The sequence below is a fragment of the Rhinoderma darwinii genome, chromosome 1, assembly GCF_050947455.1.
Source record: "Rhinoderma darwinii isolate aRhiDar2 chromosome 1, aRhiDar2.hap1, whole genome shotgun sequence".
NCBI lineage: Eukaryota > Metazoa > Chordata > Amphibia > Anura > Rhinodermatidae > Rhinoderma > Rhinoderma darwinii.
Genome location: NC_134687.1, coordinates 420705877 through 420721308, shown reverse-complemented (window position 1 = coordinate 420721308; position 15432 = coordinate 420705877). Strand labels below are relative to the sequence as shown.

At 40.4% G+C, this 15432-nt stretch overlaps 1 protein-coding gene across 4 annotated transcripts in view; it reads left to right on the top strand.

Moving 5' to 3' along the window:
* Positions 1-15432, top strand: part of MORC2 (MORC family CW-type zinc finger 2) — a 147898-nt gene that overhangs the window by 59318 nt on the left and 73148 nt on the right. For 3 of the 4 annotated variants that reach the window (XM_075829377.1, XM_075829387.1, XM_075829367.1), the window contains exons 8-12: positions 10239-10398; positions 10493-10604; positions 12994-13119; positions 13700-13779; positions 14041-14123. In XM_075829377.1, the coding sequence (XP_075685492.1) occupies positions 10239-10398; positions 10493-10604; positions 12994-13119; positions 13700-13779; positions 14041-14123 (561 nt within the window). Of the gene's footprint in view, positions 1-8771; positions 8937-10238; positions 10399-10492; positions 10605-12993; positions 13120-13699; positions 13780-14040; positions 14124-15432 lie in introns of those variants that run through there. The other variant, XM_075829396.1, reaches the window with a different exon arrangement.

The window sequence follows — 15432 nt, the reverse complement described above, 5'->3', positions numbered from 1 at the left end:
CACCTGTTCAGGTATTCCTATTATACGTAGATTACTACGCCTGGAACGATTTTCCAAATCCTCAATGCGATCCCATAATTTATTTTCTTGCTGGGCATCGTATATAGAGGAACGCAAATCATCAATATCTGAGCGCACGTGCTCTAAAGATGTGTCAATGGCGTCTAGCCTTTCTTCATGCTGCGCCACAGTTGCATGCAGCTGAGACAGCGATGAAGCCACTATCTTAGATAATGACTCCTGAAGGTCTGGGGATATAAGCGATGCCACGGTAATCGCCAGTTTCTTATAATCAATAAGACCCACCAGGTCTTCGGGTGAGTCCTTACCCGCAGCATCCTTTCTGTTTATGTCTGGGGAGCCGCTGGGCGGGATCTGATCCTCCGCCATGTTTGGTTGCTGGTCGGCCAGGCGCTTGGTTTGGGTCCTTGATTTGCCCATGATAGAAATAAATCTGTCCATAAACCCCACGGCACTTTGCTGGAGCAATAAGGTGAGTTGCAGACTGTCGGTATCAGTCAGAGTGATCTGACAAAAGGATATTTGGAGCGGAGGTCGGAGCTCTGTCTCTGCACGTCCTCACATGCCGGGGCCGGAACCGGAAGTCTTTACTATTATTTTAAGCCTAAAAATTCTAAAATGGCAAAAAGGATGTATATAAATATGATAAAAAAAGAAACCTTCATTGTCTACGGAAAAAACATCGCAAAAAGTACGTCGCTAGCCCAACAAATAAAAAAAATTCTAGCTGTTTAACCCCTTCCCGCCGCAGCCCTTTTTCAGAGTTTTGTTGTTCCCTCCCTGCCTTCCAAAAGCCATAACTTTTTTTTTTTTTTCTGTTGATCTAGTCCTATGAGGGCTTGGTTTTTGCGGGACAAGTTGTAGTTTTTCGTAACACCATTTATTGTGCCATATAATGTACTAGGAAACGGGGAAAAAATGATTTGTGGGGTAGAAAATGAAAAAAACAGCGATTCCTCCATTGTTTTTTCGCCTAGTTTTTACGGAATTCACTGTACAATTAAAACAACATGTTAACTTTATTCTGTGGGCCAATACGATTACGGCGATACCAAATATATATCGCTTTTTCTATATTTTACTACTTTTACAAGTAAAAAACTAAGTGTAAAAAATTAAATTTATTTTGTGTCGCCAAATTCTGTGAGCCATAACTTGTTTTATTTTTCCGTCGATTAAGTGGTATGAGGGCTTATTTTTTGCGGGATAAGCTGCAGTTTTTAATGATACCATTTTGGGGTACATGCAACGTTTTGATCACTTTTTTCATTTTTTGTGGGAGATTAGGTGACCAAAAAATAGAGATTCTGGCGTTTTTATAATTTTTTTTTACATATTTTTTTTTTTTTTTTACGGCGTTCACCGTGCTGGTTAAATAATGATATATTGGAATAGTTCAGACTTTTATGGATGCGGCGATACCAATTTATGTTTATTATTTATTTATTTTTATTTTTTTACAATGCTCTAGGGGGGAAAATGGGAAAAGGTTTTTTTTTTGTTTTTTTTTTTTTTTTTTTTTTTTTTTTACTTAATTTATTTTTTACAAATGTTGACTTTTTTTTAAAATTTTTTTTTTTTTTTTTTTACATTTTATTAGTCCCCCTAGGGGGACTTCAACCAGCGATCGTTAGATCGCTTGCAGTATATCGTGATTCTGACAGGCTTCTATTAAGCCCTGCAAGAGGCAGGGCTTAATAGGAGCACAAAAATGGCGGACCTGGGGGCCTTCATTAGGCTCCCAGGCAGCCATAGCAACCATCACCACCCCACGATTGCATTGTGGGGGGCGCGATGAGCTGTTAGAGGGGGTCGCCCCCTCTTTCTAACCATTTTAAATGCTGCGGTCGCTATTGACCACAGCATTTAACGAGTTAAACTAGCGGGATCGCGCTCGAGCACGATCCCGCTCGTTACTCTGAAGTGTTGGCTGTAACAAACAGCCGACACCGGCATCTAATGGAGCGGTTTCACTCCGTGAGCTCGTTCCATACTTCCCCTACTCGACTTTGGCGTATGGATACATCAAATCTCGGTAAGGGGTTAACTAACGCGTGCTAAAAATGGCTAAACGGTGTCTGGTTCTGAAGGCTCAAAATAGCCTGGTCCTCAACCGGTTTGTCCGGTTTTAAGAAAATGTTTGTTTTTATATAAATAAGTTATACAATTTTCCAATATAATTTCTGCATTAGTTTCTCACGGTTTTAACCCCTTAATGACCAGCCTATTTTAAACCTTAATGACCAAGGCATTTTTTAAGTTTTTCCATCGTCGCATTCCAAGAGCTATAACCTTTTTATTTTTGCGTCGACATAGCTGTATAAGGTCTTGTTTTTTGCGGGACAAGTTGTACTTTTTAATAGCACCATTTTGGGGAGCATATTTATTGATTAACTTTTATTTGGGGGGGAAATACAAAAAAACCTGAAATTTCGCCACTCTTTTTCGCGTCTTAAATCTACGCCGTTTACCGTGTGATATAAATAAAACAACTTTATTCAGCGGGTTGTTACGATTGCAACGATACCAAATTTGTATAGATTTTGTATGTTTTACTACTTTTACACAGTAAAAACGCTTTTTTTTCAAAATTATTTGTTTTTGTGTCTCCATATTTAAAGAGCCGTAACGTTTTTATTTTTTCGCCGATGCGGTTGTATGAGGGCTTTTTTTTTGCGGGAAGACTTGTAGTTTTTATTGGTACCATTTTGGAGTAGATGCGACTTTTTGATCACGTTTTATCACATTTTTTTAAAGTCAGGATTCACAGAAAACAGCAATTTTTCCATAGTTTTTTATTAAAAATGTTTACGGCGTTCACCGTGCGAGTTAAATAATGTAATAGATTTATAGTCGGGGTCGTTACGGACGCGGCGATACCAAATATGTGTAACTTATTAACTTTATTTTGTTTTTTTAATAGTAAAGCAATTTGTAAGGGGAAAAGCTGGTTTTTTTTTATTTTTTTTCACATTTTTTTTTAAATTAACTTTTAAACTTTTTTTTTACTAGTCCCACTAGGGGACTATAATATGCGATTCTGCGATCGCATTTATAATACACTGCAATACTTTTGTATTGCAGTGTATTACTGCCTGTCCATTTAAAACGGACAGGCATCTGCTAGGTCATGCCTGCGGCATGATCTAGCAGGCATTCACCACAGGCAGACCTGGGGGCCTTTATTAGGCCCCCGGCTGCCATGGGAGACACACACACTCCCGGCAGAGCAGGGAGATTTGACAGCTCTGTTTACTTATTCCGATGCCGCAACGTAAAAAGTCTATGGCATCGGAATAAGGCCCGTTAGTGACCGACGTAAAAAGACTATGGGCCGGTCACTAACGGGTTAAAGATCTCTACATGTTGTTTTTCAGTAGGAACCTTCATTGTTTACTTAAAGTGGATACAATTCTGTCCATGGTCATGTGATCACACAGGTTCGGGGATCGTTAGTTACAGTTTGTGTACCAGAGCTGTGTCTTCTAACGATCCCAGCGCCTGTGTGTCCATCACATGACCATAGACAGAATGGTCTCCTCTGTAAGTAAACAATGCTCATTTTAGAAATTCTATTGGAAAATTGCTTAACTTTTTTTTAATTATACAAAAAATAACATTTATATGCTAAAAACTGGGCAACACCTTTTATGTCTGTACAGAGGTCAGATTTCCTTGAGTTTTTTTTTCCAATAGACTTCTGTATTCAGACAACTCTCAAGTGGATTTGATGTACGCATCAGAGTCTTGCTTAAAGAGGCTCTGTCACCAGATTTTGCAACCCCTATCTGCTATTGCAGCAGATCGGCGCTGCAATGTAGATTACAGTAACGTTTTTATTTTAAAAAAACGAGCATTTTTGGCCAAGTTATGACCATTTTCGTATTTATGCAAATGAGGCTTGCAAAAGTACAACTGGGCGTGTTGAAAAGTAAAAGTACAACTGGGCGTGTATTATGTGCGTACATCGGGGCGTGTTTACTACTTTTACTAGCTGGCAGTGCAGATCTGTGACGTCACTCACAGGTCCTGCATCGTGTCGGCACCAGAGGCTACAGTTGATTCTGTAGCAGCATCAGCATTTGCAGGTAAGTAGCTACATCGACTTACCTGCAAACGCCGATGCTGCTGCGGAATCATCTGTAGCCTCTGGTGCCGATGTGTCCTCGCTCGTCCGACACGATGCAGGACCTGGGGCAGGAAGTGAGTGACGTCACAGCGTGATCTCTCGAGAACACGCTGTGTGTCTGCACTGCCAGAAGCTGGGCGTCACTCACTTCCTGCCCCAGGTCCTGCATCGTGTCAGACGAGCGAGGACACCGGCACCAGAGGCTACAGTTGATTCTGCAGCAGCATCAGCGTTTGCAGGTAAGTAGCTACATCGACTTACCTGCAAACGCCGATGCTGCTGCAGAATCAACTGTAGCCTCTGGTGCCGATGTGTCCTCGCTCGTCTGACACGATGCAGGACCTGTGAGTGACGACACAGCGTGATCTCTGGAGAACACGCTGTGTCTGCACTGCCAGAAGCTGGGCGTTCTGAAGAGAAGTGGATGATACTTCTATACACAACGCCCAGCTAGTAAAAGTAGTAAACACGCCCCGATGTACGCACACAATACACGCCCAGTTGTACTTTTACTTTTCAACACGCCCAGTTGTACTTTTGCAAGCCTCATTTGCATAAATACGAAAATGGTCATAACTTGGCCAAAAATGCTCGTTTTTTTAAAAAGAAAAACGTTACTGTAATCTACATTGCAGCGCCGATCTGCTGCAATAGCAGATAGGGGTTGCAAAATCTGGTGACAGAGCCTCTTTAAGTTGTGTAAATTAGTTGTCATTGTTCGCCTACTGTAAATGTGGGTATGCATCAGGTTTTCAGCAGAACATTTCATTCATACAGTCTGGTGAAGAAGTATTTGAACATTGACGCAATTTATATAATTTTGCCTCCTGATTTTAAACAAAGCATTCAAGATGAGATTGGAAGTAGACTTTCAGCTTTAATTCAAGGGGTTTAAAGAGGCTCTGTCACCAGATTATAAATTCCCTATCTCCTACATAATCTGATTGGCGCTGTAATGTAGATTACAGCAGTGGTTTTTATTTTGAAAAACTATGATTTTTGAGCAAGTTATGAGCTAGTTTAGATTTATGCTAATGAGTTTCTCAATGGACAACTGGGCGTGTTTTTACTTTTTACCAACTGGGTGTTGTACAGAGGAGTGTATGACTCTGACCAATCAGTGACTAATCGGCGTCCTGCACTTCTCATTGTTCCAGCCCAGTATGATCTGCAGGCCAGTGTGATTGTGCAGTGAAAGAAGCTGGGCTGGAACAATGAAATGCAGGACACTGATTAGTCACTGATTGGTCAGCCTCATACACTCCTCTGTTGGTAAAAAGTAAAAACACGCCCAGTTGTCCATTGAGAAACTCATTAGCATAAATCTAAACTAGCTCATAACTTGCTCAAAAATCATCGTTTTTCAAAATAAAAACCACTGCTGTTATCTACTGTACATTACAGAGACTCGTTAACAAAAATATTGCATTAAAATTTTTTGAAATTACAGCCGTTTTAATATAGTCACTCCATTTTCACAGGCTCAAAAGTAAATGGACAAACCAAGGCCCTCTTCGCATCACATTTCTGAACTACACTTAGGCCTCATGCACACGACCGTGCATTTGCGGCCGCATGCTCTCCGCAATTGCAGATCATATAGAACAAATTCTATCCGATGGGCCAATGCACACGGCCGCAAAAAAAAAATGGGACATGTCATTTTACGGACCGGGCTCCTTGAAGTCATTGCACATCTTGTGTGTGCACGGTCCATCATTGCGGACGGCCCATGGATGACACTCCGCTGCCCGTCCGTGCCGTAATCACAGACCGTGCACACAGCTACGGTTGTGTGCATGAAGCCTTATCGTGTACTTAAACGTGTCCATAGCGCTCCATTAGCCCAACAGAGGCCAAAGGAGTGTCTTTTTGATGGATCAGTTATACGTTGCACGTATACGCTGTGAAGCTCCAGTGACGTAACTGTCCATCAGGTGGCGTTATCCCACTGTATGCCATACAGTAGGATACATTGCAGCCTCCCAACGTATAGCTCCAACGGAAGGCAAAACCGTGATGAAAGAAGGCCTAACGTAGTTACAAATATAAGGATTATTTTTAATAATTGGATGCAAATCCTTTGCAGTGAATGACTGCCGGAGATCTTGACCCATGGACATCACCAAATGCTGAGTTTCCTCCCTTGAGATGCTTTTTTAGGCTTTTAGTGTAGGCGCCTTCAGTTGCTTCTTATTTGTGGCTCTTTGTACATAAAGTCTTCAGTAAGAAAATCGCATACTCAATCAGGTTAAGGACAGGTCACTGACTTGGCCATTAACCCCTTAATGAACGGCGTATAGTGTTTTTACGTCGGCCATTTTGGGTAGTTCTTCTGAAGTGCGGCCTTTTCACGTCGGCACTTCAGAAGAACTTTTGCAAACGGCCTCGGGCTTCAGGGCAACGATCAGAGACCACTAGCAGTAGTCTCCGATCATATTTAACCCCTCAGATGCGGCACTCAATAACGAGCGCCGCATCTGAGTGATTTTAGAGGGAGGTAGCTCCCTCTCACCCCACTGGCATCCTGCGTGCATCGCGGGGTGCCAAAGGCCCCCCAGGTCTGCCTTTAGTGATAGCCACTGGCAGGCAATAATACACTGCAATACAGAAGTATTGCAGTGTATTATACAAGTGATCAAAAGATCTTATAGTAAAGTCCCCTAGTGGGACTAAAAAAAAAAGTTAAAGTTTGAAATAAATGTCCCAAGTAAAAAAAAAAACGAAAACCCACGTTTTCCCCTTACAAAAATACTTTATTATGGAAAAAAAGTAAAAAGTTACGCATATTTGGTATCACCACGTCCGTAACGAACCCAACTAAAGAACGGTTACATTATTTAACCCGCCCGGTGAACGCCGTAAAAAATAAAATCGAAAACAACACCGGAATTGCTGTTTTCTGTTCATTCTACCTTCAAATTTTTTTTTATAAAAAGCGATCAAACAGTCGCATCTACTCCAGAATGGGGCCAATAAAAACTACAAGTCGTCCCGCAAAAAAAACCAGGCCTCATACAGCTGCATCGGTCAAAAAATTATGGCTCTTCAAATATGGCGATACAAAAGCAAATAATTTAGAAAAAGTGTTTTTACTGTGTAAAAGTAGTAAAACATAAACCCATAAAATTTGGTATCGCTGCAATCATAACGACCCGCTGAATAAAGTTATGTTCTTTATACCACACGGTATTCGACGTAAAATTAAAAAAATGCCGACATTTCTGTTTTTTTTCCCCATTACCCCACTAAAAAAGTTAATAAAAAGTTAATCAATAAATTATTTGTACCCCAAAATGGTGCGATTTATAAAATATAACTTGTCCCGCGAAAAAAAAGTCCTTATACAGTTATGTCGACGGAAAAATAAAAAAGTTATAGCTCTTTGAATGCGACGATGGAAAAACCTAAAAAATTGCTCGGTCATTAAAGAGGCTCTGTCACCAGATTTTGCAACCCCTATCTGCTATTGCAGCAGATCGGCGCTGCAATGTAGATTACAGTAACGTTTTTATTTTTAAAAAACGAGCATTTTTGGCCAAGTTATGACCATTTTTGTAGTTATGCAAATGAGGCTTGCAAAAGTCCAAGTGGGTGTGTTTAAAAGTAAAAGTCCAAGTGGGCGTGTATTATGTGCGTACATCGGGGCGTTTTTAATACTTTTACTAGTTGGGCGCTCTGAAGAGAAGTATCATCCACTTCTCTTCAGAACGCCCAGCTTCTGGCAGTGCAGATCTGTGACGTCACTCACAGGTCCTGCATCGTGTCGGCCACATCGGCACCAGAGGCTACAGTTGATTCTGCAGCAGCATCAGCGTTTGCAGGGAAGATCGACTTACCTGCAAACGCCGATGCTGCTGCAGAATCATCTGTAGCCTCTGGTGCCGGTGTCCTCGCTCGTCTGACACGATGCAGGACCTGTGAGTGACGACACAGCGTGATCTCTCGAGAACACGGCTGTGTCTGCACTGCCAGAAGCTGGGCGTTGTGAAGAGAAGTGGATGATACTTCTCATCAGAACGCCCAGCTAGTAAAAGTATTAAAAACGCCCCGATGTACGCACATAATACACGCCCAGTTGTACTTTTACTTTTAAACACACCCACTTGGACTTTTGCAAGCCTCATTTGCATAACTACAAAAATGGTCATAACTTGACCAAAAATGCTCGTTTTTTAAAAATAAAAACGTTACTGTAATCTACATTGCAGCGCCGATCTGCTGCAATAGCAGATAGGGGTTGCAAAATCTGGTGACAGAGCCTCTTTAAGGTTTAAAATACCTTCGGTATTCAGGGGTTAAAGAATATTAAATTTCTTTGCCTTAGGAAACCCTTGTATTGCTTTTGCTGTGTATTTTGGGTCATTATCCTTGTGTACTGTGAAGCGCCTTCCTATCTGTTTTGCAGCATTTGACTGAATCTGAGCCAAAAGTGTAACTATACACAGATGAGAGAAGAGCAATGTACAGTATTGTAGTGAATTTTGTTGGTACAGTTTGTAACTATATGTAAAGACTATATGTAAAGAGTGTTAACATGAATTGCCTGTTTCTTCTAGGTTATTTCTGATAGAGAAAAAAGGCATTAGAGGCAGGTGAAATTTCACACAAAGAATAATACTCTTTGCCATCCTCATCATAAAGCTGTTGGAGCAGTACTAAATCCTGAAAAATCCCAGCAGACAATAATTGTAGACCAAGTGTAATCACATTGTGGCCTTAAAATAAATGTGTACTCTATAAAATGGCACCAAATAGTGGATATTTCTATTTATGACACAATTTGGTAAGTTTATGGGGTAGAGTTGGGTTTGTACAAGACCTTAAACTGAGAGAAGACCCTTTAGGGGTTGCTAAGAAGCAAAGAGTAGTAATAATGTAACTGAGTTCAGGAAATATTGCTGGGAAATGTTTTGTTTTTTTTTGTGTTTTTAAGCAATTTTTTTTAATTGGCTTTAATAATGTATTTTACTTTTTACGATACAGCTTCTATGTATCCTCTATACATGGAAGCAGTATCGTTTTCTCTTGGGCTATATTTACACGACAGTGAAAAAAACGGCCGTTAAACTGACCAACTGTCAGCTTTGTATCAGTGTGTCTCTAAAATTTCATTCATTTCCTGTCCATCGGACCGTTTTTAACAGGCGTTTTCGTCCATCCATTTGCCATCCGTTTTTCACGTCATAAAAAAAAAAAAAAGATGAATTTTGATTTGTCAGGGTTTTTTGTTTCAACCCCCTGAAAACACCACAATGCCCACTGTAGATAGTGCCCACATAGATTGTGCTCATGTAGGTAGTACCACACACAGTGCCCACAGTGACTTCAGAGGCTCCTCCAGGACCTTCTAGAGCGTTGCCGACGCTCTGGTCGGGGATTCCTGCATCTCATAGCCCCTAATGTCACTATCTATATATGGGCAGTGACCTCAGGGGCTCCCACTAGGAGCGGAACCGCCAGCCAGAACGTTGCCGAAACTCTAGCCAGGAATTCTCGCATTTCAAAGCCCCTAACGTTACTGTATATACAGTGACGTCAAAGGCTTTCCCAAGACCGGAACGCTTGCGATGCTTTGGCCAGGGAGTCCATAGTTGAAAGCAGCGGACATATATGGACATTTACTTAAGTGGCTTCCCCAGGCTCAGCGCTTAACATAGCGCTGTGCCGCAAGGTGTCCCTTGTGAGGACCAGAGTCCGTTTTTAACGGCCGTCACACGGATATCTTTCTGAAAAAAAACGGACTAAAAACTGATCCATTGACTTCTATGGGGGCTATTGGGCAGTGAAAACTACCGAAAATAGAACGTTCTATTTTTTTGACGGCTGATGTTCACGGACATTTTTTTTAATGTCAATACACCCATAGAACGTCATTATTCTGAAAAAGGCCATGTGATGGCCGTTAGAAAAACGTCCGGCTCATTTCCGTTTTTAACTATCATGTGAATATAGCCTTAGCAGTTTGCCAGTTCATCTGAACTGACTGTTCGACTGAGAGATGGTCTTGCGCGTATTACAGGATCCACCTAATATCGATCACATCGAAGTTCGTAATGTGATAACCTATTCTTAAACCTTGTTGTAGGTGATTGTCCCACTTCCCACATGGAATTCAAAAACTGGTGAGGCATTGACAGAAAATGTAGAAAAATTTGCCATTGAAACGGAATTAATCTACAAGTACTCTCCGTTTCATTCACACAAGGAGGTCATGGAACAATTCAAAAAAATTACTGGAGATTCAGGTAAATTACACAGTTAATGATTAGACTGTATAGAAAAATGTTATATCTTACAAAGCGTATCATCTGAGGATAAAATAACAATTCTTGTTCTTAGGTACACTAGTTGTCATTTTTAATTTGAAGTTAATGGACTCTGGAGAACCAGAGCTTGATGTAGTGTCTGATCCAAACGACATTCAGATGGCTGGTACCCCACCAGAAGGAACGTAAGTAAGAAGCTGGAAATCTTTGATTTTGGTTGTTTTATAAAGTTCTGAACTTTGTTTAAATATGTCATTTATTACGTTCTTTATTATATTTTTTTTGCTTTACCAGAGTGTATTGTACACCTTGTAAAAAAGACAAGCTTCCCAAACACATTGCAAGGAAAAATATAAATCTACAATCTACTCCAGAATTATTGGCACCCTTCAATACATATGATTTAAATGGCCACTAACTTGTGGAACAACTTAGTCTAAAATCATAGTATATTTGATCAAGAACAAATCTGCAAATAATTTTGATGAAAAATGTTTTACGTATGCCAATTGAAAAACACTGTTGGAAATCCTTGCCACTAGTGGTCTCCATACTCCCTTTTGCTAAGGCAAACCCGTTTTCAGCAGCAAGGATGCCGAGACAGAATGCAGGCTCAATGTGAGAGACTAAGGCTTGAGGGAAGGGGGCTCACTTCAAATAGCCATATCTTGGGCTGTGGTCCACCTAGTACAGTGGTGGCATATGGAAGATGAGATTCTTATCTTTCATAGGCCACAAGGCTCTCCGTTCTAGCTGTTACATGACCGGAGATATCACTAGTTAAAGACCGTTGGGAAAGGGAACTGTATATGCATATAGTATACATCTTCCATTCCAAACAGTTTTTTTTAACTGGTGATATCTCTAGTTCTCGGCTTTCATATGCCACCAGAATCGCAGTTCAAGGTAGCACACAGCACGAGATATGGCGATTTGAAGTGACCCCACCAATCTGCGATTAGTGAGGCGTCAGTCTGTAGCAGTGTGTTACTGTCAGATTTGTACGTTTGGTCCAGACCCCCAGCCTCAGAGAGGAACACAAGTTGGGGTGCAGACAGAACAAAGCAAACTGTGCCGGAATCAACAATGATACAGCGCTCAAAGGGTTACACAGGTACACAATGACCTCTCAATGAGGTCTCTGCATGTTTTTACTGAATTCATCAAAACTCTGGTGACCTTAAATAAATATTTCTGAAAAGTTTACCATTTATGTAAAAAACATCATACCAATCAATGATATAGTCTTTCAAAACTTTTGGGACCTCTAAAGAATATTTTAACCCCATCCCAACACAGCCATGTTTTTGCTTTTTCCTCCCTGCCTTACAAGTGCCATAGGCGCTTTACTACTTTGAAGTTGTTTTTCTAATGAAAAAAAATGGCATAATAAATTTCAAATAAATACATTTTAGCTCCAAATCTGTCTGCCTTTGCCAGTATTCTGAAACTTGGGAATTGTTGAACCTTTTCAGCAAGATAACAACCCTCCAAAAAAATTCAAAATCCACACGCAAATGGTTGTGGAAACACAAAATCAAAGTTTTACGATATCCCTTTCGGTCCCCAGATTTTAGCCCAATTAAAGAGGGCAGTCTAAAAGTAATAACCTAAAAATTTCAAGGAACTGGAAATGTTGTGCATGGAGTAGTTGTCCAAGATCCCTCAACACTACACTGTGTTCGTGAGGTGAGCGCTCCCCCCTGGTACTGTAGCTCATAGCAGCTCAATTCCATTTAAGTGAAAGGCAGTAAGCTGCAGTATCGGGAACAGCCACAACTAATTACGGTACGGTGTCTGGGTAGCTAACAAAGCGGAGTCTGACCCCCACCAATCAGATATTGATGGTCTATCCTAAGGATAAGCAACAATATTAGTCCAGGAAAGCCCCTGTTAACAGGGCACCATACTATAACGAGAGACCCTCTTTAAGGCTCTGTACACAGTGCGTTTGCAGTGTACGTTAGAGTAGATTGAAAAAATGCTCCTAATTTATAATTGTCTGCCACTGCATAGGCATACAGTGGCATACGTCGCCCATATTCTCTCATATTAAAAAAAAAAAGTAAATGTATAAGGTTTTTCAAGATGCTTCTGTGTAGGCAAACGCAGCAGACTACACTTTCCTACACCGTTTTAAACTCTCTTGGCATCCTTCGGGTCTGTAGAGCCTTTTGGATATGTTCGGCGTATGCGCCAGGAAAGCTCCAAACGTAGGTGATAAACAATTTGAATGTAACCTTACACTTTTTATTGTGCCCCTTCTGCTCTGGAATAATTCACAAGTGCATCAGTTTTGATTGTGGATGAAGCACTTGCGCAAGCATAATCATTCCACATTCTAAGGGTGAGGCCATGCAAAGCACAGATCGGTTTCACATTGTTTTATATTACTGGCCATAATAAACTGTCTACTAAATAGAAATGTTATGTCATTTGCGTGTGAGCCAGTACATAGATATGTCAACATATGTATGTGCATAAGTTGCTTCTATATGTGTAGATTAAGCAATATTTATCAATGTTCGTTTTCTTACCCCCCCACAAATGTATAAAAATGTTTGAATTTTCTAGGAAACCAGAGAGGCGATCATTTCGAGCCTATGCTGCTGTTCTTTATATTGACCCAAGAATGAGAATTTTTATTCATGGTCACAAGGTCCAAACCAAGCGATTATCTTGTTGTCTTTTCAAACCCAGGTGAGTAAATTAGACGGAAACCGGTGCTCACCCAACATTCAGGGCATATGCAAGATTTGTTCTAAAATGTTAGGCTTTGTTCACATTTGCATTTATTATTATTTATAGTATGAATAGCCCAGCATGCAGCAGCATTATTTCCGATTAAAATTACAGAACCCCAAAGGACCCCATCAAATGTCAATGGGGTCAGTCATGGACTTCCGGTATAAATTGAAGCCTTAACGTCAGAGTGAACAGAATCTATATTATCATTAATAAAATACTTTAGCATGTGGGCTTTTTATCTTGTGGTTACGTTTTGTTCACTTCTGCGTTGCAGATTCTGTTAAGGGCCTTCGTCACAGATCTGGTAAAAAATGGCGCACAATATAGCACAGCATGCTGCACAATGTTCGGTGGAAACCTGACAGAAGCCATTAAAGTCATTGGGTGCTGATGGTGTCCATGCAATGGGTCCTAAGCTTTGTTTTTTTCCGTTGATCTGCCTATGATGGAGCAGAGCAATGAAAATACAGAACACCGATATGAACGAGGCCTTATTTTAGTAAAGTGTTTTACATATTTTGTTTCTTTTCAGAATGTACAAGTATACATCAAGTAGGTTCAAAACACGAGCTGAACAGGAGGTGAAGAAGGCAGAGCACATGGCAAAAATTGGTATGGTGGGGGCAAGAAAATGTTGCGGCTAAAATGTGAAGATGCATTGTTTATTACTTAGGATATTTAGCATTTTGTTCTAGTTCCTTATTTACGAGCTAAATTATCTTTGTGCATTTATATACTTAGAAAGATTAGCTTTACAGTCCGTTTTAAGTTGAGAATTTTTTGCAGAATACTGTTTTGCCCATTGATTAAAAACGGCATTTTGGTTAAAGAGGCCATCTTTGGTTGCTAAATGTAACCTTCATCTTTCGGTAGCGGAGGAAAAAGCACGGGAGGCAGAGAGTAAAGCACGAGCCCTAGAGTCTCGTCTTGGAGAGGACGTGTCCCGGGAATCCAGGGTAAGGCTGATATTCTTATCCTAATAAGCAATAATTCATGCAAATATTTCCATAAGCCAGTGTCTCAACTACAGTCCTCAAATGCCCTAGTAAGTCAAGCTTTCAGAATTGCAGTATTTCTTGTCAGTGCATCAGGAATTGCCACACACTTTATACTACCAGACCGCTTTATACAACTTTGCATCAAAATGTAATTCTTGTCTAAAAAAATAAAATACGCATGGAAATTTATGTTTGTGGCTAACTCTGACTCAAACAGAGCCTTCCATGCGCAACACCTCTTAAAAATAGAAGTTCAAGATGTGCAGAGTTCATACATCCATCCATGCCCAAAATCGCCAAAACTGAAGAGACCAAAATTGGTTTTAAATGGATAATTAAAAACAAACAATAAAAAATCATTATATAGAAAACCAGGGATTAGAGTACTTGAACGGTCATGCGGAAATACATAGTGTTTAACTTTCAAGTGTGACTAAAGAGCTAACCCAAGCATACGCTTTATGAACAAAAAAAAGTCCAAAAATGTAAGTATGGTGTGATCACATACATCTACGTGCACATATCTTAAAAAAACAAAACGCCAAAATAGTAGGGGTGCAAAGTTTGATTTCAAGATAAATAAAGCCTAACCATGTCAATATAAAAAAAAATAAAGGCATATATAACTTTTACATTGACTTTTATTTTGATTTGCTCCTAAATGTAAAATTAGGGTACTTTTATATATGGTCTTTATTTCCTACCACTTTGTTGCTGTAGAGTCGTGGCAACTCCTTTAGTGGCTGGCTGTGCTGCTGCTTCTGACAAAGTTGCCCCCGATTGCTGTCCGCTCCATCTGCTTTACTGACAACTTGCTCTCCCTGGGAGCTTGCACAGTAGCACTTTAACTTTGCAACTAAAACCCTTTTTGGGCAGGTTTTTACATGACAAATTAAACGAGGGATATACTTTTCCATCCCCTATAGCTATAATCCATAATTGCCAAACCCTGATCAATAGCCACTTATAAGGTGTGTTAACATGTACAGATTTTTTTGTGGAACTAGGTTGGAACTATTATTTCTTTTGAAAATAAGTGCACGAAAATTTTGTTTTTAACTGACCGAAATCTGTTTAACCCCTTCCCGCCCAATCACGTACATTTACGTGATTAAAGCCGGTGGCTTACCGCCTTTTCACGTAACTGTACGTCATGGAGATGAAGCTGGCTCAGGAGCTGAGCCAGCGACATCACCGCCGGGTGACAGCTGTAACATACAGCTGTCACCCTGAGGTATCGGCCAGGACCGGAACTAGCATCCGATCC